At 39.3% G+C, this 22,709-nt stretch overlaps 1 protein-coding gene across 3 annotated transcripts; it reads right to left on the bottom strand.

Annotated features, from left to right (window-relative positions):
* Positions 1 to 361: 361 nt before the first annotated feature.
* LOC123990853 (sphingosine-1-phosphate phosphatase 1-like) lies at positions 362 to 21,720 on the bottom strand. 3 transcript variants are annotated; one of them, XM_046291780.1, is made up of 4 exons: positions 20,962 to 21,101; positions 20,626 to 20,843; positions 13,865 to 13,954; positions 362 to 4,275 (listed from the first exon to the last, which is right to left on the bottom strand). In XM_046291780.1, exons 2-4 carry the CDS (start codon positions 20,698 to 20,700, stop codon positions 3,724 to 3,726), a joined length of 717 nt encoding a protein of 238 aa, XP_046147736.1. In that variant the 5' UTR covers positions 20,701 to 20,843; positions 20,962 to 21,101; the 3' UTR covers positions 362 to 3,723. The 3 variants fall into 3 exon arrangements, with proteins under 3 accessions (XP_046147736.1, XP_046147735.1, XP_046147737.1); XM_046291779.1 differs by having other exon boundaries at positions 20,626 to 21,720; XM_046291781.1 differs by lacking the exons at positions 20,626 to 20,843; positions 20,962 to 21,101 and adding an exon at positions 18,551 to 19,053.
* Positions 21,721 to 22,709: the final 989 nt, after the last annotated feature.

The raw sequence follows: 22,709 nt of genomic DNA, 5'->3' as shown, positions 1-22,709 counted from the left end.
TCTGACCCACTGAGATTGTGATAGTGATTTATAAATGAAATAATCTGTCTAAACAATTGCTGATAAATTACTTATATCATGCACAAAGTAGATGTCATAACCGACTTGCCAAAACTGTAGTTTGTTAAGAAATTTGTGGATTGGTTGAAAAACGAGTTAAAGACACCAACCTAAGTGTATGTAAACTTCCGACTTCAACTGTATGTTAGTTTATCTCCCGTTGTTATCGTGTCAAGTCAGTTTGATACCAGACAGTGTCGTCTAGGTTCTCTACTCTCAACCCCAATGAAAAATGTACCCATTAGGAACATTGAAAATTGCAAAGCTGGTAATTCATTGTAAGAATATTTCATCAACATAATTAGAATTTAAAAAGTCATCTGACAACTTTATTTGACAACAATTTAATGAAAACAGATTATATTAACTCAATTGTGACTGTCTTGATTTAATTACACATTTTAGAGGTGGACAGTTCTGGGATATTTTAATTCATCCTCTTGATAAGAAATGCCCATACAGTATTAAGACAATTTGTTGTTAAATAATTACATGAATTGGAGATGTTAAAGTATGTACACATGAGTTTTCCATTCGTAAAATGTGTAGGGTAACTTGCAACAGTAGATTTTGCATGGAAAACGAGGAAATAGTTTATTTCAGTTGTACAGAATGATTGTCAAATAGGTACATCTGCGCTTGGTCTGCTCAATGACCAGGTGTATACCACAAATAATACCGTCGAGAAAAAAATGAAACCATTTTGGGGCGAAAGCAGACTAACATCACACCGACCAGACTAACATCACACCGACCGAGCTCAAAGCTCGACTTTAAACGATCAGGAAATGTTGAAAGCATTTGAGATCCCTGTGCGGGTGACCTTAGTGTGAATTGATGGTTTAACGAGAGATCACCTTGTGGTAATATGGTGGCCAATATTGGTTGCATTTGGCCCTACAGATTTAAGCTTGTCATGTAAGAACAGACAAGAATTATCTTGCAATACTATTACGATAAAAATAAACATCATTTTCCCATACTGTGCTTTCACCATCTCACCAAATTGTTTCATGAAGTGGACAACAATTTGATTTTCCTGTTTGTCTTAATATAACCATAATAATAATAATATTTATTCGTAGACCACAAATCCTTAGATCAACGTCCTTACAGTTAACCTATGGCATTCACCTCCATTTGTCCAAAGGAGCGAAATGACGTCTTGCTTGGAATACAGTTGTAAGCATGGTCTGTTGCTAACTTAGAGGTACGCACATTTGAAGGTTTTTAAATAATCTGTTGTGGATTTCATCGTAAGCTAAATGTACAATCAAATACGTGCAAAATAATGTTTTATAAACGAGGTCCCTGACCTTTTGAGTTCCAATTTAGTACCACATTTGTATGTGGTACTACAATCCTATACATGTCCAATGCTCTGCAGTGGTACTAAAATCCTATACATTTCCAATGCTCTGCATGTGACCGGAGTCTGGACGTTCAGATTGTTTTGCTCTCAACTGATTTTTTTGTGTGTCATTCTCAGTGTCAAGATAGGAACAAACACTGATCTTGGTTGCAAGCATGTCAGCCCGTCAGAGATATCGCAAAACTGTTACAGTAGTCTACATTATAAATAAGACCAAAGAGGTTTAGATAAAGACATAGCAGAGAAAAAAACAAAACAACAAACGATAGAAAGGAACAGTGACACTAAATAATCAGTGTCTGTGTGCTATTTCAAAGGCAGGGTCAATGTGTATGTGCAATGTGGACAGTCAAACAAAAAGGATTGAATATGAAATAAAAACATCTTATTAGGCCTTGTGTGTAAACACAGCCATTGTAATTACATCAGATTAATGCCCCAATAATCATGCCTTGAGATCACAGTGAGTATAATATCCTTCCACTTGCAAGTTGCAAATCTCACATATTTCTGAGGGAAAAAAACATCCAGGAGGGGCATGGTCTCTCTCAAATGGTAAGGTGACATTTTTGTGGTATGTTCCTATGAACAAAAATATATATTCAAGTGAAAATGGTAACTGAAATGACATCAAACTGCACTTGTAGGGGTTGGAATTGAGTCCAGTTTATTGTTTCAAGGGTAAATAATATTGATGTAGTGAGCAGGATAAGGGCCTGTACGGAACAGAGGGGATATTTTGTCTCATTCCTGTTTCCACAATCAAATTTGTTCCCCTTAATTTTTAGAAAGATACACACATTTTTTTTAAAAAGTTGACCCAAATCTCATGGGCTCATATAACATGATCTTTGTTGTAGCACATGTGATATATTAGAGATTTGCTTCAGTTTCTTCATAAAACTACATACAAAAATGAGGGACGACATCTGAACGGGGAGCAGAATTGAACACAGGATCGTTTTGATCTGGCTTAAATGTTTTGAAAAAAACTGGGGCCAGTATCTGTGTTTCTATTAAAGGGTCTTCTGTTGGGAGCAGAGCGTAATCAAGAGGAGATGGATTTTGGCTGATATAAAACAAACACCTCCCAGCTAGCACATTTGGTTCATTGGAAGTTGTGGGAACACACGTTTTTGGTTTCCTATTGGTTCTGGGAATGAAGCCATACATTTCCTGACCAGTAAAACACAACATTTCTTAAACATTCTGAGAACAGAAGTGAACATTTTTAGGTAGTAGAGGTTCTGAGAACATTTTACTACGATTCCCTGAAGGTTTTCCAGGAGGTTTTATTAACATTCTGATTTGAACTTAAATAACATTCTAAGAACATGTTTCAGTAAGATTTTTAATAACACTGCCAGCTTAGTTTAACTGTTTTGAACTCTGAGCACAGGAAGAACACATGGACATTAATTTGCGTAGGCATTAAATCATGCAAACATATGTATTTTTTGTGACATGGCATCAATGAGATTCAAACCTATGATCTGTGTTTTCTAGCCATTGAATTAGTCCACTACGCCACCAGGATGGAGCTAGCATGCAATGTTTTTTTTAAACTCATACAACGCTGTTCATTTTAGTCTATTCAAACTGAACCCATTTCAAAGGAAACAAACACTCGTTAAGATCAGGTGTGGCCAATTAGAGGGCCTGAACACACTTAAAAGATGCTGTTCACGCTGAGAACAGAATGTATTTTTTTTCTAGAACAGTTTGAGAACATTGCTTTAAACAGAACCATGAGGAAACGTAATGCTGAAGTACTGAAATTCCTACTATTTGAGAACATAACCAATGTCAAACCAGTTGGAGAACATTCCTAAAACTTTACTAAAATTTAAATGTAACCATGTTTGAACTTTTGGGAAACTTTCTGTTATAGTAATGAAATATCTCAGGACATCAAGTTCCTTAAATGTGCTGAGAATGTTTCAAAGCCAAGCAACTATCATGCGCCATTCCCAGAAACTTGTGGGAAGGTTGTATGCAAAATAACCATGAGACAACCACACTCTCACCAAGCTCTAAGAAACATATGGTTCTCAGAACGTTATGTGCTAGCTGGGCTTACTTTTAATAGCACAGACTGACAACATGACAACTGGTGACAGAGATGAAAAAGACAACCCCTCCCAAAAAAGTTGGTGGACATGTTTAGAGTTGACATGTTTTTTTGTCTCCCGGTCACCATAATATAATAGGCATGTGGCCATGTCTCTGCTGTACATATGTACTGTTTAAGCACAAGGGGTGGAGGTTGATTAGCAGATTATCGAGTCTGTTCAGGAGAGGTTCAGGTAGCTGAAGAGGAGGGGAACCAGACAGACGCAGCTGAAGCTCACAGTGCCATAGACGATGTAGCGGTAAGATAGCTCAACTTCCATGTGCTGCCGTGCCTGCCGTACATCACCAGCTGGCAGCCCAAACACCCGGCAGGCCAGCGGAATGGTGGCTGCTTTCATTGCAGCCCGGGTGGCAAGCAGGACTACCACCCCAAGCAGTAGGCGCAGCAGGGAGCGGGCCAATAGGGCAGCACTCAGGGGGGGCAGTGCCAGGGGCAGGGAGGAAAGTGGTGGGTCAGCCAGCAGGCCCAGCTGGTGGTTGAGGTGGGAGGCCAGGGCAGCCCCGGCCCCAGTACCCAGAGCCTGCGCTGTGTCACCCCGTGAGGTGCTCCATGTGTCCAGGGTGAACGCCAGGAAGCCTAAGCCTACGTGCAGGATGACAATGACTAGTGGTGCATGGTGGCTCGTCAGGTAGAAACTGTCAATCTGGTCCAACGTTGATTGGAAGACGGCCAGGATCAGCAGGCTGTATAGAAAGCCAGTGATGACCTCCTGTAAAACAGAGATTGCAAAGGATATTAGGGTGCTTTGAAACCAAAATACATTAAACACATGTCAATGCAGCAGTGTGGTGGGGAGACACTATTGGGAAAAACACAACTACATCTTCAATTAGTTGATGGATAACTTGTGGAAAAAAGAAGGGAAGTGCTGCTAGAGTACACAATAGTAGGTCTATGTCATTAAAAGGTGCTCTTTGGTAAAAGGGATTGGTCATTAAAAAAAACAAGGAGGGGGCCCATGGTTGATGGATAGATTGTGATTTTTCTGACGGATAGAAACCCAACAACCTTGGAAGCACCCTTATACTCTTAACACACACAGGATCTAGAATTATTTCTCAACTACTACTATTAATCTGTGCATAAAATAAAAAATCCATGTTCAAATGACATGACAACAAAATAGTTCAAACACCATTTTACTCTACTTTCTATTTGGTGAGAGATTACAAGACAAAATATATTTAAATAACGTCATTAGCCGTTCAATTGTCCCTGATCTTTCCCTCAAAGACATTAAGTCATCTGAAATACAATGAAGGGATTTTAACCAGAAAATCAAGTTTGCAAACTTGCAATGATCCCAAAACCTGAACGCAGCTGTCTTAAGTAATCCACATCCTCTTCAGTCAACTTTGGACTGATTGACTGAAAAATGGGCCCCTGGACGCTAGAGGGCCCCCGCAGACCATAGACAGATTGTTTTGTTTTTTTCACCCTTAAGCAAACCTTTTGGCTCAAGGGCCACATTGGGATTTTGAAATTCAACAGAGGGCTGCACAATAAAAAAAAAATCCATGTCAAAATCAATTTGCAGGCCAGAAAAAAGGCAGATTGTGGAAAATATATAAATCCATTATAATTTATACCAGAGAGGATTGTTCACGAAAAATAGCCCATGAAGTGAGGAATTTTTGTATGGAGGTCAATGAGTGTCGAATTTGGACACTTTTTTTTCTCATTGCCAATGAGGCTTATTTGATCTAATAGAATTTTCGTAATGGTTAGGTTGATAGAAATGCACTGATATACACTGAGTGTACAAAATATGCTCTTTACATGACAGATTGACCAAGTGAAAGTAGGTGAAAGCTGTGATCCCTTATTGATGTCACTTGTTAAATACAAAGAAGGATTTTATTTGCCTTGAGACATGGATTGTGTGTGCTATTCAGAGGGTGAATAGGGAACAACAACTAAATATTCAAGTGCCTTTGAACAGGGTATGGTAGTGCCAGGAACTGCAACGTTTTTCATGATCAACAGTTTCCTGTGTGTATCAAGAATGGTCCAGACATCCGGGGGGGCACGTGGCATTTTGGAAACTTACCCAAACAAACAACTTTATATCGGAGATAAATAGAGGAACCATCATGGATATAACCCGTTTTAGCATGGACACTGCCTTTGAGGGCGGCCACCATTTGAAAGTAGTCAACCGGATGGTGATCGAGTCGAGTCACGAGTTTTTCAAGTCAAGCAAAAAGCGAACAACATTCAATGTACGTGTTGAAATAGCCTACAAATCTTTTATGTTTATTGTGGCTAGCATACATCCCTTTTCATTATTTTGTCTACAACATATTTGAACTATGTAACAATTAACCCTATTATACTTCTGGGAATTGGCCTATATGGATAGGACATGTTTCTTACAGAAGAAATATGAAAAGCATAATCAACACAACAGTCCATCTGATAAGACTGAATCCAAACATTACACTTGACTTTCTGTGCATTCTACATTGACATTTTCCCCAGAATTTGTTGATAACAAAATCTGTAAATACTCAATACGTTCTATAACATAATAACAATACCTTAAAAATTCAACAAAATGCTGAGTCTCAAATAGCCAACTGTCCCTTTTAATAGCTCGGCAATGACACACATTTCAGCAAATAAACGCTCGTTTCAAATAAACGCTGGGTCAAAATGAATTGTTTACCAGATTACCATGAAATGTTTATGAGGTTAATGTTTGATTTGTTATATTCCGTAATGACTTAAAAAATTATGGCATCCATCCATTTTCAATCACCAGTAGGAAACTTCTAGGCATTGGCTGCTAACAGCAACATTAACTGCTAGCTAACTGGCAAGTACAAAACCGGTACGAAAACGCAGTCTAATGAAAATAATTATTCTGTCAAGGAAAAGTATTTATTTTTTTGGCAACTTAGACAAAATAAAGAAATGTATGAAAATACTGGAAGTGAATGCTGGAATTAAACAATTAACTATGCAAATTAGTAAAAGCTTTGTGCATTAAGGAAATAGATAGTGGGGCAAAAAAGTATTTAGTCAGCCACCAATTGTGCAAGTTCTCCCAATTAAAAAGATGAGAGGCCTGTAATCTTCATCATAGGTACACTTCAACTATGACAGACAAAATGAGGAAGTAAAATCAAGAAAATCACATTTTAGGATTTAAGGAATTTATTTGAAAATTATGGTGGAAAATAAGTATTTGGTCAATAAAAAAAGTTTCTCAATACTTTGTTATATACCCTTTGTTGGCAATGACAAGAGGTCAAATGTTTTCTGTAAAGTCTTCACAAGGTTTCACACACTGTCGCTGGTATTTTGGCCCATTCCTCCATGCAGATTTCCTCTAGAGCAGTGATGTTTTGGGGCTGTTGCTGGGCAACACAGACTTTCAACTCCCTCCAAAGATTTTCTATGGGGTTGAGATCTGGAGACTGGCTAGGCCACTCCAGGACCTTGAAATGCTTCTTACGAAGCCACTCCTTCATTGCCCAGGCAGTGTGTTTGGGATCATTGTCATGCTGAAAGACCCAGCCACGTTTCATCTTCAATGCCCTTGGTGATGGAAGGAGGTTTTCACTCAAAATCTCACGATACATGGCCCCATTCATTCTTTCCTTTACATGGATCAGTTGTCCTTGTCCCTTTGCAGAAAAACAGCCCCAAAGCATGATGTTTCCACCCCCATGCTTCACAGTAGGTATGGTGTTCTTTGGATGCAACTCAGCATTCTTTGTCCTCCAAACACAACGAGATGAGTTTTTACCAAAAAGTTATATTTTGCTTTCATCAGACCATATGACATTCTCCCAATCTTCTTCTGGATCATCCAAATGCTCTCTAGCAAACTTCAGACGGGCCTGGACATGTACTGGCTTAAGCAGGGGGACACGTCTGGCACTGCAGGATTGGAGTCCCTGGCGGCGTAGTGTGTTACTGATGGTAGGCTTTGTTACTTTGGTCCCAGCTCTCTGCAGGTCATTCACTAGGTCCCCCCTGACAGCTCTTTGGTCTACAATTTTGTTTCTGGTGTCCTTTGACAGCTCTTTGGTCTTGGCCATAGTGGAGTTTGGAGTGTGACTGTTTGAGGTTGTGGACAGGTGTCTTTTATACTGATAACAACTTCAAACAGGTGCCATTAATACAGGTGTGGAGTGGATGACAGAGGAGCCTCTTAAAGAAGAAGTTACAGGTCTGTGAGAGCCAGAAATCTTGCTTGTTTGTAGGTGACCAAATACTTATTTTCCACCATCATTTGCAAATAAATTCATAAAATCCTACAATGTGATTTTCTGGATTTCCCCCCCTCATTTTGTCTGTCATAGTTGAAGTGTACCTATGATGAAAATAACAGGCCTCTCTCTCATCTTTTTAAGTGGGAGAACTTGCACAATTGGTGGCAGACTAAATACTTTTTTGCCCCACTGTACCTTTCTCAAATAGTAGCCTGTCACTAAAAATCACCTGTTGTGTTCAATGATTTAAACAAATAAACGCCCAGGCTATTAATTGAAGTTTTATGGTATACATGGAACATTTGGGGCATGTGCAACATCAGACAAAACAATGACATGGGTTTGAATGAGAGGTCTAACTTGTCTCCATGTAGCCACACACCCAACTCATTTCAATGCACTTTTATGACTCAATGAAAAAGCTATTAGGTCAGGGCTCCAGACTAACATTTTCCCCTGGTGGAACTGCACATGATTTTTCTTATAGTCACGCAATATATATATATATAAATATATATATATCTTTTTTATATATATATATCTTTTTTTTTTTTTGTATCTTATAAATCCATTCACAGTGCTTTATAAAAAATTATCAGAGCCCTGAATGCTGATTGGCTGACAGCCTTGATATGACAAAACTTGTATATATACTGCTCTAATTAGGTTGGTAAACAGTTTATAATGGCAATAAGGCACCTGTGGGTTTGTGGTTGTTAGTTTTTACTCTGTTATTTAGAACCTAACAGACTAAAAACTAACAGACAACTATGAAAAGCTCAAACCATGTTTATTCACCAAATGTGTCAGACAGTTGAACAGACAAAAACATTTTTTTATGTCCCAAAAAACATTGTCGTTGTAGCCTAGCGCCCAATGAGGCCTATGCAATCGCAATGGCCAAAGTGCATGTTGCATGCTCCGTATCTCAAAGCCATACCAAATATCTTGGTTGTAAAATAGTTGCTATTGAGCTCAAAATTAAGAGCTGAGAAATACAAATTATACCTACAGAAAGCTGATAACCTTCTTTATTCAACTATAACAACGGGATAGCTTTGTCTTCCCCACAATAGGATTTTAAAATGTTACACAATCAGAACACTATTTTCCCCAGAGCGTTTATTTCCCCCGGGAAAGGAGAGTGGCTCAACACAGTAGCAGACCCCAGCACAACAGGTAGCCTACAGGGGCACGCAGACACTTTCGTTAAAGAAATGAGGATAGTGTATTTTACTGTTTGACCAAATCATGGGTTTAGCCTCCTAAAAAATAGGGTGTTTTGAGTGAGGTGACCATGTAAATTGTGCAGCTCACACCGATGGGACTAATATTTTATTTACTCGCACAGCCAAGGCATGAAGAATGGAGAATAGATCAGTGATACAAAATCTACATTTAATAAATGTTTTATTCAGACTGCAACAACAAAATGTGAAACAAGTGTTGTGAATACTTTGAAGGCACTGTATGTAAAGAGCTGTCAATCGAAAAACAAAATGCAGCTAGTTCGGCATTTGGCTTGGGTAGCAACCTCGGGACTAGATCCTCATGGAAGGATGAAATAGTATGGATAAATTAAATCAAAATAATGTTAAATGGAAATATGTCAATCATTATTTCAATAGGTTGGTACGTTGTATGAAAGTGTATAATGCCCCAGAAGCCATGGTTTGGAGGATATATTGGCAAGGTTTGCCATCCCATGATGAACACCCATGCCAATATATCCTCCAAACTACAGCTTCTCTGGCATTATCAATTAAATATACACATTATTAGCATGTTGGAAAATGTCCTCGTCAACCGATTGACCATATAACCAGTTGGCAGCATCAATCTAAATAATCGGAGCAGAACATGAGAAATGTTCATGCAATGAAGTGCGAGTTAACAGAGATACAGCTGCGCTCTATCCAATTGTAGCAGTAGAATCCACCTACAGCCCGCCCATTTCTTTATAGACAGAAGAACTAGCCAATTGAGCATTTAGAGCAGGCACCACCTCAGACTTGTTTGACAACAAGAGAAAGATGTGTGCTGGCAGCTGAACATATATTTTCCGATCGGGAATAATAATAATAAAAATACACGTGTATTATAATTGCATCTGGAAAATTCTCCATATCCATTATGATAATTGTTTTTTCAGAGTACTCGGCAAACACATAATCACTTTACAATAATGAACTTCATGCTACATTTCCATTATACAAAATATTTTTGATTGAAAACTAAATGTTGGGGCAAAGGATTGTGAAAGAGGCACTACTATATGATTTAGGTTAGGCCTAGCCTCAGTAATTCAACTTTTTAATTGAGCATCTTATCAAGCTATAGAGATGTTCAGAAAACGTTCAAGGTTCTTTACAGATAAGAGTAAACATTGTGCAAGAGCCATGTCATGATGTTGAATATGAAACAAAGTGTCAGGGTGGAAAAAATAAAATAAAATCCCAGATAAGACATGGTGAGGTTGGCCCTCAACTGAACTTTGACCTTATTACCTTTGGAAAGACGTGCACACACACACGAATGGGTTAAGCATGAACTCCACTGAACAATTTCAGTGATAGGTGTGCACAAGGACTTTCATTTTTACCTCAGAAGTCAAAATGTCACAAGATGGACTGATTTGGAAAAACCGGATATCCTACTGACAAAGTGTCGAATGATCCACCTCACTGAAAAGACTCAAAATGCCCATCACTTATTTTAACCTTGGTTGCTAGGACCCCTAATGATGATAAACGGAAGTGTTATAACATGTTTTAAAATTGGTTGTAGTCAATAACCTAGGCCTACTTAAAATCATCTCTCTGCAGCTTTATAGACCACAAGCTGCAGGAGCAGAAGAGGTGTGTGTGAGTTCTCAAAACTAGCAGCAGACATGTAAGTTTGCTGTCAACTCAGTCAGAAATCAGCATCAACGTTTTATCCTGTTGTTTTCCTACGCTCATGCCGCTTGTTAGATATTATACACATTATTAGCTTGCTGGCAAACATCCTCGCCAACTGATTAATCATATACCCAGTTGGCAGCACCAATCTAAAATGATCTGAGCAAAACGTGCAAGTGGAACTTGTCGTGCAATACAAAGCGAGTTAACTGAGATGAAGCTGAGCTCTGTCCAGTCAAAGCATTAGGATCAACCGACAGCCCACCCATTTCTTTTCCGGCCACAGAACTAGAAAATTGGGTCATTTATAGCATGAAGCACCAGACTTGTTTCAATGACATTATTTCTGCATTTCCATTATACAACATTTGTTGTAGTGAGAAACTAAATGTTGGGGAAAAGGCTGGTGAAACAGAGGCCAAGATGAATCTACATAATTTACATTTAAGTCATTTAGCAGACGCTCTTATCCAGAGCGACTTACAAATTGGTGCATTCACCTTATGACATCCAGTGGAACAGTTACTTTACAATAGTGCATCTAAATCTTAAAGGGGGGTGGGGGTGAGAGGGATTGCTTATCCTATCCTAGGTATTCCTTAAAGAGGTGGGGTTTCAGGTGTCTCCGGAAGGTGGTGATTGACGTGGATGGGGGCAGTATTGAGTAGCTTGGATGAATAAGGATGAATGGATGAATAAGGTGCCCAGAGTAAACTGCCTGCTACTCAGGCCCAGTTGCTAATATATGCAGAGTATTGGATAGAAAACTCTGAAGTTTCTAAAACTGTTTGAATGATGTCTGTGAGTATAACACAACTCATTTGGCAGGCAAAAACCTGAGAAAAAAATCCAACCAGGAAGTGGGAAATCTGAGGTTTGTAGTTTTCCATGTCATTGACTATACAGTGTCTATGGGGTCATATTGCACTTCCTAAGGCTTCCACTAGATGTCAACAGTCTTTAGAACCCTGTTTGAGGCTTCTACTGTGAAGGAGGGGGAAATGAGAGCTGATTGAGTCCGGGGTCTGGCAGAGTGCCATGAGCTGATCACGCGCGCTCACGTGAGAGTTAGCTGCGTTCTATTGCATTTCTACAGACAGACAAAGGAATTCTCCGGTTGAAACATTATTGAAGATTTCTGATAAAAACATCCTAAAGGCTGAATCTATGCTTCGTTTGACATGTTTCTACGAACATTACTTTGTCTGAACTTTCGCCTGGACTTGCCCGCGCCTCGTGAGTTTGGATTGTGTACTAATCGCGCAAAGAAAAAGGAGGTATTTGGACATAAATGGACTTTATCGAACAAAATCAAACATTCGTGGAACTGGGATTACTGGGAGTGCATTCTGATGAAGATCAAAGGTATGTGAATATTTTTAAATGGTATTTCTGACTTCTGTTGACTGTACAACATGGTGGATATCTGTATGGCTTGTTTTTGTGTCTTAGCGCTGTACTCAGATTATTGCATGTTGTTCTTTTTCGGTAAAGCTTTTTTGAAATCTGACACAGCGGTTGCATTAAGGAGAAGTGTATCTAAAGTTCCATGCATAACACTTGTATTTTCATCAACATTTATAATGAGTATTTCTGTAAATTGATGTGGCTCTCTGCAAAATCGGCTGATTTTTTGGAAGCAAAACATTACTGAACATAACACGCCAATGTAAACTGATACTTTTTGGATATAAATATGAACTTTATCGAACAAAACACACATTTATTGAGTAATAAAGTCCTATGAGTGTCATCTGATGAAGATCAAAGGTTAGTGATTAATTTTCTTTATTTCTGCTTTTTGTGACTCTTCTCTTTGGCTGGAAAAATGGCTGTGTTTTTCTGTGACTAGGTGCAGACCTAACAATCATTTGGTGTACTTTCGTCGTAAAGCCTTTTTGAAATCAGATACAGTGGTGAGATTAACAACAAATTTGTCTTTAAAATGGTGTAATTTGGCACCCTGCACTTTCACTGGCTGTCATATCAATCCCGTTAGCGGGATCTAAGCCATAATATTAAGACAAGCCTAGGAAATTCAACTTAAACTTTGATTGAGCATATTATCAAGCTGTAGAGCAGGGGTAGGCAACTAGATCCCGCCATGGGCTGATTTTTGTCAGTCCGGATGGTCGGGAGGCCGGAAAATAATTATAATAATTTGTACTCTGCAAAATGACCACAACTAAGAGATTGTCATTTTCAAATACAAATCATTTCATACCTTGATTACATTGGGACATGATCACGTCTCTTTTTTATTTGTGAGAATATTTGAACAGATTTCCTAAATGAAAGTAATTTATAGCTGAATTCCTGGTGATTTTTGGACCACAAACTAAAATCCTATAATGTTATTTAAAAATTTTTAAATGGGGGGGGCTCCACTCTGAGGCACATCAATCTGCAGGTTGAACATTGTGAGATTGTAGACTCGTAAGTTGATAGTTGTAAAAATCACCTTAAACTGTTACTCCACATGCTGATATTGACTTTAGTATTATTGTGTGTAGTTACAGCTACCCCATAGAGAGCATTGCATTGTCGCTTTTGTAGTCGACTCGAGTTGCAACAGATTTCCACAACGATTTTCATGTTGCTACCAACCTTATTATAATGACAAAATGAAACATTTGTTCACAACAATTATTGTTCTGACAGCGTTATTTAACACTGTCAATTATAGTAGTGGTTTTGGGTAGATTTTTCTTTTAAGTGTTAAACTAATAATGAGTGAAAAATCCATGCCTTCTGGGAATGCTTTGAGGTCTGGAAAGTCTGCCTATTTCAAGACATGGTATATGGATGGGGGTGTAGTGAGAAACCCGATGGGTAGGACAATTCTCTACATCACTCATCTTGAAAAAACAGATCCTAAAAACTTGGAAAATCAATCAAATCGGCTATCATTAACTGTATTGAACAAGCAGGGGTGAAAGTAGATTGATTTTAACATGGAGATCCTATTTTAGAATAAGGTGTTTCGATGAAGGCATGGCAAGACGGAAACCACGAGGTGGAACTACCGTGAAACGGAGCATGGATTCGGTTTGGATTGCAGGTTAACCTTGAATGTCTTCAACAACAAATGTATAAACATTTCTTAGAATGCATGTTTTACCCCCTCATATTTCAAGAAAAGGTTCTTGTTTGGTCTAAAATACTATTGACTTACCAGGACAGAGTGCATGCCCATGTAGACTCTGCTTACACAGACGAGGAAACTCCAGCAGATGGCCAGACTCAAGCCAAACAGGAAAGGGTACTGTGAGCAAGAGCAACAAACGGGGGGGAAAAAAGGGGAGGGGGTTACTATAGTTCACATTCATGATTTAAAAACTTCAGCCTATACATATTAGCTGTGCTTAACAAGCTGAATACCAATCAGTCACAGGTACAGTGTGTTCTATCTCAAGTGTGTAAAAAGCTATTCAATTACAGTCCTGGAGGGCCACAGCAATAGGCCTATTGGTTATTCATTTGGCTAGGCTATTCATTAAATCAGACTGATTCAGACCTGCGACCTGTCGTCACACGTGCTGACATAGACCAATCAAGGGCTGACAAGCTACGAGGCTTTCAGGCAGGATGAAAACGACTATATCGACCATGATCCTTTGCTAGTTATGGCCATTTTCACCATGATCCTTAGTGATTTTTTGGTGCCATTCAGCAGTATGGTGAGCTTCAAATTCTAATAATTCCCGGTTTCATGCTCCACTGGGAGTTTTACATAGGAATATGTGGATGACATCAACGCTATGACTATCTACTGGTTTTAATGTCTATGGTGAAACCAGTTGGGAGAACTATCAGGCCAATCACAGAAAGTCATTTATTAACCTATGAGACTAACCACAAGGAAGAAAAGAAAACAAGTTGTACAATGCCTTCGAGGGTCAGGATTGAATAGCCCCATTGTCAAAAAGGTACAGTAATGAGACTCTTCAAGTATCAGAATAGGCCTACCCAGATGTTTGATGGACAGATTAACAATGAACCGTGAATTTTAATGCCATAGACAAGGCAGATTTTCCCCAAGAGGTCTTTGCTTTTGTCTCCGTTCCCCTTCAAGAAAAACAGATTCTGAAATGAATCAAATATTTTAGTGATTTGGTATAGATTTATAGGCAGAGCCCCACTGTAATCCATAGAAAGATTATTTGGCAGAAGGATGGTAAGATGTTTGTAACGTTAAGATGTTTATTGAGTATGGTTAGGGACAGATCTAAATTGACTGGCATGGGGGCGATCCATAATAGGGAATGGTTGTCAAACCTTTTGGGGGCTTTGGGGAGGAACGAATTACCCTCCTTCAATACAGTGCATTCAGAAAGTATTCAGATCCCTAGACTTTTTCCACATTTTGTTACGTTAATGCCTTATTCTTAAATTGATGAAATCGTTTTTTAGAAATGTTTGCAAAAAAATATATAAAAAGATAGGATTCAGACCCTTTCTTTTTACGGAGTAATTTACTGCCTCAATTCTTCTTGGTTATGACGCTACAAGCTTGGCACACCTGTATTTGGGTAGTTTCTCCCATTCTTCATTGCAGATCCGCTCAAGCTCTGTCAGGTTGGATGGGGAGCGTCGCTGCACAGCTATTTTCAGGTCTCTCCAGAACTGTTCGAGACTTTATCCAAAGCGTCTGCTAAATGGCATATATACTTGTCCCGAAGCTACTCCTACGTTGTCTTGGCTGTGTGCTTAGGGTTGTTGTCCTGTCGGAAGGTGAACCTTAGCCCCAGTCTGAGCGCTCTGGAGCAGGTTTTCGTCAAAGATCTCTCTGTACTTTGCGCCGTTCATCTTTGTCTCGATCCTGACTAATCTCCCAGTCTCTGCTGCTGAAAAACATCCCCACAGCATGATGCTGCCACCAGGATGGTGCCAGATTTCCTCCAGACGTGACACCTGGCATTCAGGCCAAAGACTTCAATCTTGGTTTCATCAGACCAGAGAATCTTGTTTCTCATGGTCAGAGCCTTTTAGCAAACTCCAAGCAGGCTATAATATGCTTTTTACTGGCCGGAGTGGTGTCACACCTTTTCCCAATCCCTAGCAAACATAGCTGATTAAACTAATTCCATTCTAAACTGAAGATTATGATTAGTTGATTATTGCAGTGTAAGCTGGGGCTGGGGGAAAAGTGACACCAATCAGGCCCCCAAGGACTGGAGTTGGCAATTCTGGGCCTAGATGATACTGAAACCGTCCTACTGTAAATCAGAAATCGACGCAAATGTCTTGCTATATTTCGACCAAATAGGCTTAGCAAATTGCATCCATTTCTGTGCTCATTGGTCAACTAAACGGATAATATCAAACCATAAAAATGGAGAGGAGTAGAAGGCGTTATTCTGATGATTGCCAATGACAATGTCATGAGTGAAATGTCATGGTGGGGATAGGCTGTGACAGAAGCCTGGACATCCAATCACATGGACTAGGCTACTAGGCTACAGTTCACCCAAAACTGCAGGGAGATGCTTCTTTTCGCTGGATCAACACTCTTTAAATCTGCTGAACTGAGTCTGTGGCTCAGTTACACAAGGGATAATGAAACAGCCTGTTCTCTCTCTTATCACACATGTTCAGTCGTATTGGTTCTGAGATTAGCCACTCTTACTTTTCCCATTAAGAGGGCATCACAACACATCTCTCCTGATACGACTGAACCAGTAAGATTGCTTGCTAGGATATGGGGGAGGGCTGTTGGGGCTAATGTACAAGCAGTGAGCATACAGCATTAAAAAGCAGGCTATTGTGCAATAGTAAGCAGCCACAAATGTTTCACTCTTTTCACTGGAAAAGTAGCTAATTTGAGCAACCAACCTGAATGAAAGGAGGCAAGGATGTAGAGTTGGGCCTAAGCAATGTTTAAAAGGTGACAGGTTTCCCTATTTTGTTTACCTTTATACAACATCTAAGTACATCATGAAATGATCTGCAATAATACTTTGGTCAGAATAGATTTGGGATCATTGATATAACACTAAGAGGGGCATGATCAACTGTCAACATGCTCCTTTGGAATAATTGGAAAATTCCATAAATTGCAAATAAAAATTTGTTCTTAACTGACTTGCCCAGTTAAATAAAAACATTTGAAAAAGGTTCAAAGTTATGATTAAATTGCACAATTTCACAGATCTCTGAGCTCCATGCATGATATTGTAATGTTGAGACCACAATCGGAACTATTTCATGTTTTACATTTGATCCAGTACGGGGGAAAAAAATGGTGCCTGGATTTTTAAGTAGTTTTCACTTGCGCTGCAGTGACAACTGTCGGCAGTCAGCCAGATTTTTCCTGCAGAATGAGAAGACAAACACTGTTTTCCATATAGTTAGCTAACTATAATAAATCCCTTGCAACGACACTACTGTTTACAGTGATCTTTATGTACAACACTCAAGTGGTGAGAGTATTGAGACACATTTTCAAAACCAATTTCACCGGGAGAGACCATGGATCTTCTTGTCTAGCTAGCTAGCTGTAAGCCACACTTGAGCTAACTAACATTTTCTAGCTAGGTACCCTCTACCTAACCTTGTGTTCACAATCGAGCCCTACATCACCGCAGGACCCAACAGAGAAGTGAGGCGCGGTTGGAATGGTTCAGGCGGTCAGACAGACAACTTTGGGATTGCCGAAAAAACATGTCCCGCAAATGTTAAATGTGCTGTGAATTGTTATAAAACCACATCACATGAATCCCTCTGTCATTCTGGCTGTTGTGTCCCTCTCCTCCCCCACCTCTGGGGCTCACGTTACACAGCTGGTTTGCACTCTGTGAGCAAGGATCAGACAGATGGGTGTCTTGGTGGTGGACACACCCAAAAAACACACATATCAAATCACACCCCCACGCCAACTCAGAGTTGGCTTCTGTCATGGCATCCAGCATTTGAGGAGCAAGCTAAAAAACGAGGCCAAATAAGCAGGTGCAGTTCCCCTTTAATGACCGTATACACCCACGCATTCTGTTGTTGGGGTACCCCCAAACCATTCCGACACAGAAAAGCTGATTTTTAATATCCTATGGGTAAGTGTACCCAGAGCCATATATTTAGAGAGTTAAGCCAACTTTTATAATATTGTTCCAATTCTAAACATTCAGTTAAAGCATTGTTTAAATATTCCCCATGTAATGTTAATGAGGAGCTAACATGGCTGCCATAGAATTTGACAGTGTTATGTAAATGTGCCATAAAGCTCATTCTAGACATTCCGTTTTTTTTTTTATGAATAGGCAGTGGCTACGGAGTTTCGCCCCTCTGGAAACCTCTTTCTTAAATCTAAGCATACAGATCACATTATGGGCATGTATTATTTTAGGCACATATTCATTTTTCTAATGCAGCTGAACACGTTTCTGAACAGCGGAAATAAAAAATTAATTCCGCAGCGATTTGAACGAACATTCCCAAAAATATACAGTTGAAGTCAGACGTTTAAAAAAAAGCTAGCAAGCTCATGGAAGCAAACAATATTATTTCCCCGAAACATAGCTAAACAGTATAATCTGTTTCAGTACCTATAGTTTGCTTGCTAACTATCTAAAATACCCCTAATTTATAAAACAGTTCTTATTTGATTAACGGTGGTCGGACCCACCTATGTAAAGCTAGCCACAATAAGGATTAATCACACTAGTGAAAAATGTCTGTTGTTGACAGTGAAGCAAAGGACTACAAATAGTGGAATTATGCCGTAATTGAATAAATCATGCTAAACGAGGTTGGAAAGTTATATACATTCAACAAAAGACAATTTGACAAAAATGTGAAATCACACTTGATGCATTAGACTTTAGAATTGCATTGGGGGCACACTTATTTCACTGTACAGCCTTACCTATGGATTGTGGATGACGACATGGGGGTATCAGTCTACTCAATGACACCCAGAGAAGTTTAGCATCGTAGCTCTTATTGCGAGAATCTGAAACTACGGCATTCCATAAATGTTGAAGGCTACACCAGCGAACTATGGAAAGCTGTTTGGGTCTTTGCGTGTCAAAAAAGATACATGTCAAATAATAATTTAAAGCGGTCATTTTTTTGCGTAGTTATTTCACAGTGATTACAGTATCACTCGTATTTCATAAGTAACAACGACTCGTCGATACGTATGCTATGATGCTGGTAAAGTTGTCTCGCGCACCTACAGTGCTGGTCAAAAAAAGAGCTAGCTTGCTCATGGAATGGTCTTCCCCAAAAACATAGCAAAACGACTTAATCTGTTTCAGTTGCTATAGTTAACTAGCTAACTATATAGCTAGGTGTCATCGTCTAAAATAACCCTAATTTATAAGACAGTTCTTATTTGATTAATGGTGGTCGGACACATCTATGTGAAGCTAGCCACAAGAAGGATTAGCCGCAATAGTGGACTTTGAGGTTGGTCTTCAAAATAAAAGTATGTATTTGACAGTGATGCAAATTAATACAAATGGTATAATTATGCCATAACTGAATAACTCATGCTAAACGAGGTTGGAATGTTATAGAAAAACAAGAAAATAATTTGTTAATTTGACAAAAATCTGTTGAAATCACACTGGATGTATGATGCTTTAGAATTGCATTGTGGGCATATTTATTTCATTGTACAGCCTTACCTATGGATTGTGGATCAATGGCATGGGGGGGGGGATCAGTCTAGTCAGCAACACCCAGAGAACATTAGCATCGTAGCTCTTATTGCGGGACCCTGAAACAATTGTGAATTGAGCCACAGTTCTTGTCAACCTATGTGTATTGAACACTATTCCAGAGGAAAAACAATACTGTGTGGATGTTTTGGAGTCTGATAACTGAGGAGGACGTTGGGAAAAGATATATTGGGTATTGAGTAGAATTGATACCCCATTTCACTGATCTCCAATCCTTAGGTAAAGCTTTACAGTGCACTATGAATGTCAATACACACAATAGGCTGACTGGGAAGGTGATTTCCAGAGCTACAACACTAATATTTGCGTAAACTTTTCACAGTTGTGTTCTGTTGGCTGTCACAGAGTAGACTGATACCCCATTTCATTGCTTCACATTCCAACCGTGTTCAACATTACCTAGTCTAAATATGGCACAATTCCACCAATTGTAACTTTATGCATCGCTTTCAACGATGTACTTTTATTTTGAAAACAAACCGCAAATTCCACTAGCAATGATTTAGCCGGAATCCTTGTCAAGAATAATGAAAATGACTGCAGTTTCTACTGGTCATTGTTTTCAGGCTGGTTGTATTGGTGCTGTGGAATAAAGCATGCTTTATTACCAACGCGGTACAGTAAACACATCGTTGGTGGCCGGTGTTTGCAGACTTTTTTGTACAGCTTTGACAGTGCTACTGACAGTAGTGGTGGCGCTTGGATTGCACGTGCAAATTTATTACACACAACATTGTATAATAGAACTGCGTTATTTGACGTGTATCTTTTTTTGACACGCAAAGACCCAAACGTACAGACAAAGGCGATGAAGGAAGGGGGCGTCGCCGCCGAGCACCCAGCAACAATTTTTCTTTAAATCATGCACATGCGCAGAAATAAACCTTATTTTTTTTAGCCTGGGCAAATTGGGATACATTAACGCTGTATCCCGTTGCCACTCCATTACAAAACGTAATGAAATTCTAAAGCCATCATGCAGTCATTTTTTAAAAATCATCACTTTATTCATTTTTAAAAATCACTGTGTATTTTTCTATATAACTCAAATATATTTGGTCATAATTTATTTCCCTGAGCCACTTAAATGCTCAGTCCGAATGTGTGGGCGTTGGGATAAAATTTTGAATAGATTTACAGTGCCTTTAGAATGAGGTGGGTAAATGTTTAATGAGTTTAGTTCAACTGTCAATACCACATCAGAATCCCAAAATACTAAATTGTGATCATAGGCTAGGTTTGATGCTTAGCCTACCTGCCAGCGTCCATACGTGAGTAGGAAGAGAGAGAACGGGATGGCGGTCCCGGACATGGCATGCGTTGATGGCATACTGTACTCTGAGTTGTAAAACACCTCCACTTTAACCACAGGCGGAGATGCTGGTCGCGTCCAGCGGACAATGTCTTTGGTAGATTGGCCGAGGAAAAGATTCCAAATCCAGACCACAAGGATTCGCCGGCTGACAAAAGCATCTACATTCCAAATTAGGAAGGGGAAGAAAACAATGAAGAACATCTCGTTACCAAGCTCGGACCCGAATGTGAAAAGGTAGAATAGGAACTTATTCTGAATAATAAACTCCTGGCCTACATCCCCAGTCAGTGAGTTCCTGCGAAGAGGTTTGACCCTTCCACTAGAGTCCCCATTCTCGCCGTCACTCTCAACAGCTTTGGATGACTTCCCAGTCAATCTACAGCCGCTACTTTGTCTGTTTCCCTCATGGGAAACCGTCTGTTTTTCGGGTGTCTCCCCTATCCCAGACACCAGAGCTGTTCCATGTTGCAGCTTGTTTGAACAGTCGTTATGTTCTCCGGCAGTTACGCTTTTTCTTTGCAGAGGACCTTCGATTTGCTGTCCGCCAACATGTCCCTCGCCGTTTCCACTTTGGTCCTGGTGGCGTTTCACGCAGGCACCGTTAACAAACAAATCATTTTCCCATTCTTTCCTGCTCAGTTTGACTGGGAATGAGCCATGGACACCACATAGCTTTTGAAATGATGCTACATGGTGCGGATCTTGCAAATACCCACAACACCGTACGAACATCGTTTTTAGATCTTTCGCCATAGTACGTCTGACACAAACTAGTTTGGCTAGCTAGCCGCCCTCCAAATCACATGCAAGATGGAGTCTCTTTCTCTACTGTAGGTAGCTTTCACAGACAAAATATAGGAAATACGATAAACTCCAGTTCAGTTGAAAAGTCGTTGGAATACAAAATGTGTAGTTAGATCGGAGGAGGGGAGTCTGATTTAGGTTGGTAGCTACTTGACACAAAATAATCCAGACCAGTTATGCCTGTGGCCGGCGCGTTTGAGAAGCTCACCACGATTAGCAACAATAGTGTAATTTGCGGGTTGACTTCAAAATAAAAGTCCCCAATTGAAAGTGACGCAAAGGCATACAAATAGTGGAAGCATGGACGACTAGACAATGCTAAACAAGATTGGAATGTTGTTACATAATTGAAATACATTCAGTTCACCAAATCCACCTTCTGCACCTCGAATAAAATAACGAATTACTACCACGCAGGTCGGCTGATCCAGCAGCAGTACAGTATCCCGAAAGATCATTGATTACATGTTTACTTAGACCTTTTTTGGAAGTACATAAGGGCAGTAATGATAACAGATGCTCTACGAAACTCCATATTTTGGTGAGTACTGAACGTATTGACATTAACGTTTGGAGAGCTGGGTCGAGAGATTCACAAAACACTTCTTACTCAAAAAAACAAAACAAAAAGTTCAATAAGATAGAGGAATTGCACTTGAGGAATAGCAACTTTGCTTAACTATAACCATATTTGATAAGTTCATAGCGAAAATCATGAAATCTTAAGGTGTTGAGTAATTTCACATAAACTAAGATTGATTTTCTTACGAACTTCTCAAATATCTTCTTACAAACTGCTTAAATGGCGTCTTAAAATGAGCCGCTATGCACCGATTTAGTTAGCAAAAGCAATCATGTTAGCATATTTCGTATTGAAATGAGTTCTAAAACATGTTGAGTTTCAAATAGTAAACTCTGAAACTTTCAGATGAAGTTTGAGTTAAACATTTAATTGCTTTCATTAGCGTATAAAACAAGGGTTTATTTATCGTGGAATTATGAAGAAAGTTTAGCAAAGTTGCTATTTCTCAAGTGCAAAATGTCAGAACTTTGTAAATATCTTGTGGCATTGACATTAGTGACGTTCTTGAAACCAATAAATAAGCCTATGTGATAGGATTTGGCTCTATATTAATGTTGATATTTCCATTTTATTACAATCATTTTTTTGCTTTGTCTCGAATACCTTTTTTTAAATTGGCTGCAAACTCTATACACAC

Source organism: Oncorhynchus gorbuscha, linkage group LG12 (genome assembly GCF_021184085.1).
Source record: "Oncorhynchus gorbuscha isolate QuinsamMale2020 ecotype Even-year linkage group LG12, OgorEven_v1.0, whole genome shotgun sequence".
Taxonomy (NCBI): Eukaryota; Metazoa; Chordata; class Actinopteri; order Salmoniformes; family Salmonidae; genus Oncorhynchus; species Oncorhynchus gorbuscha.
The sequence above is the reverse complement of the archived record's forward strand: the minus strand, read 5'-3'. Positions and strand labels throughout refer to the sequence as shown.

Bases quoted from the DNA above. Each gene is read 5' to 3' on its own strand.
- LOC123990853 (XM_046291779.1), bottom strand. From the start codon at position 21,438: ATGGCGAAAGATCTAAAAACGATGTTCGTACGGTGTTGTGGGTATTTG. The intron at 13,955-20,625 runs GTAGGCTAAGCA...TCTTGCTCACAG, and splicing joins TCACGTATGGACGCTGGCAG to TACCCTTTCCTGTTTGGCTT. The intron at 4,276-13,864 runs GTAAGTCAATAG...TCTGTTTTACAG, and splicing joins TGGGCATGCACTCTGTCCTG to GAGGTCATCACTGGCTTTCT.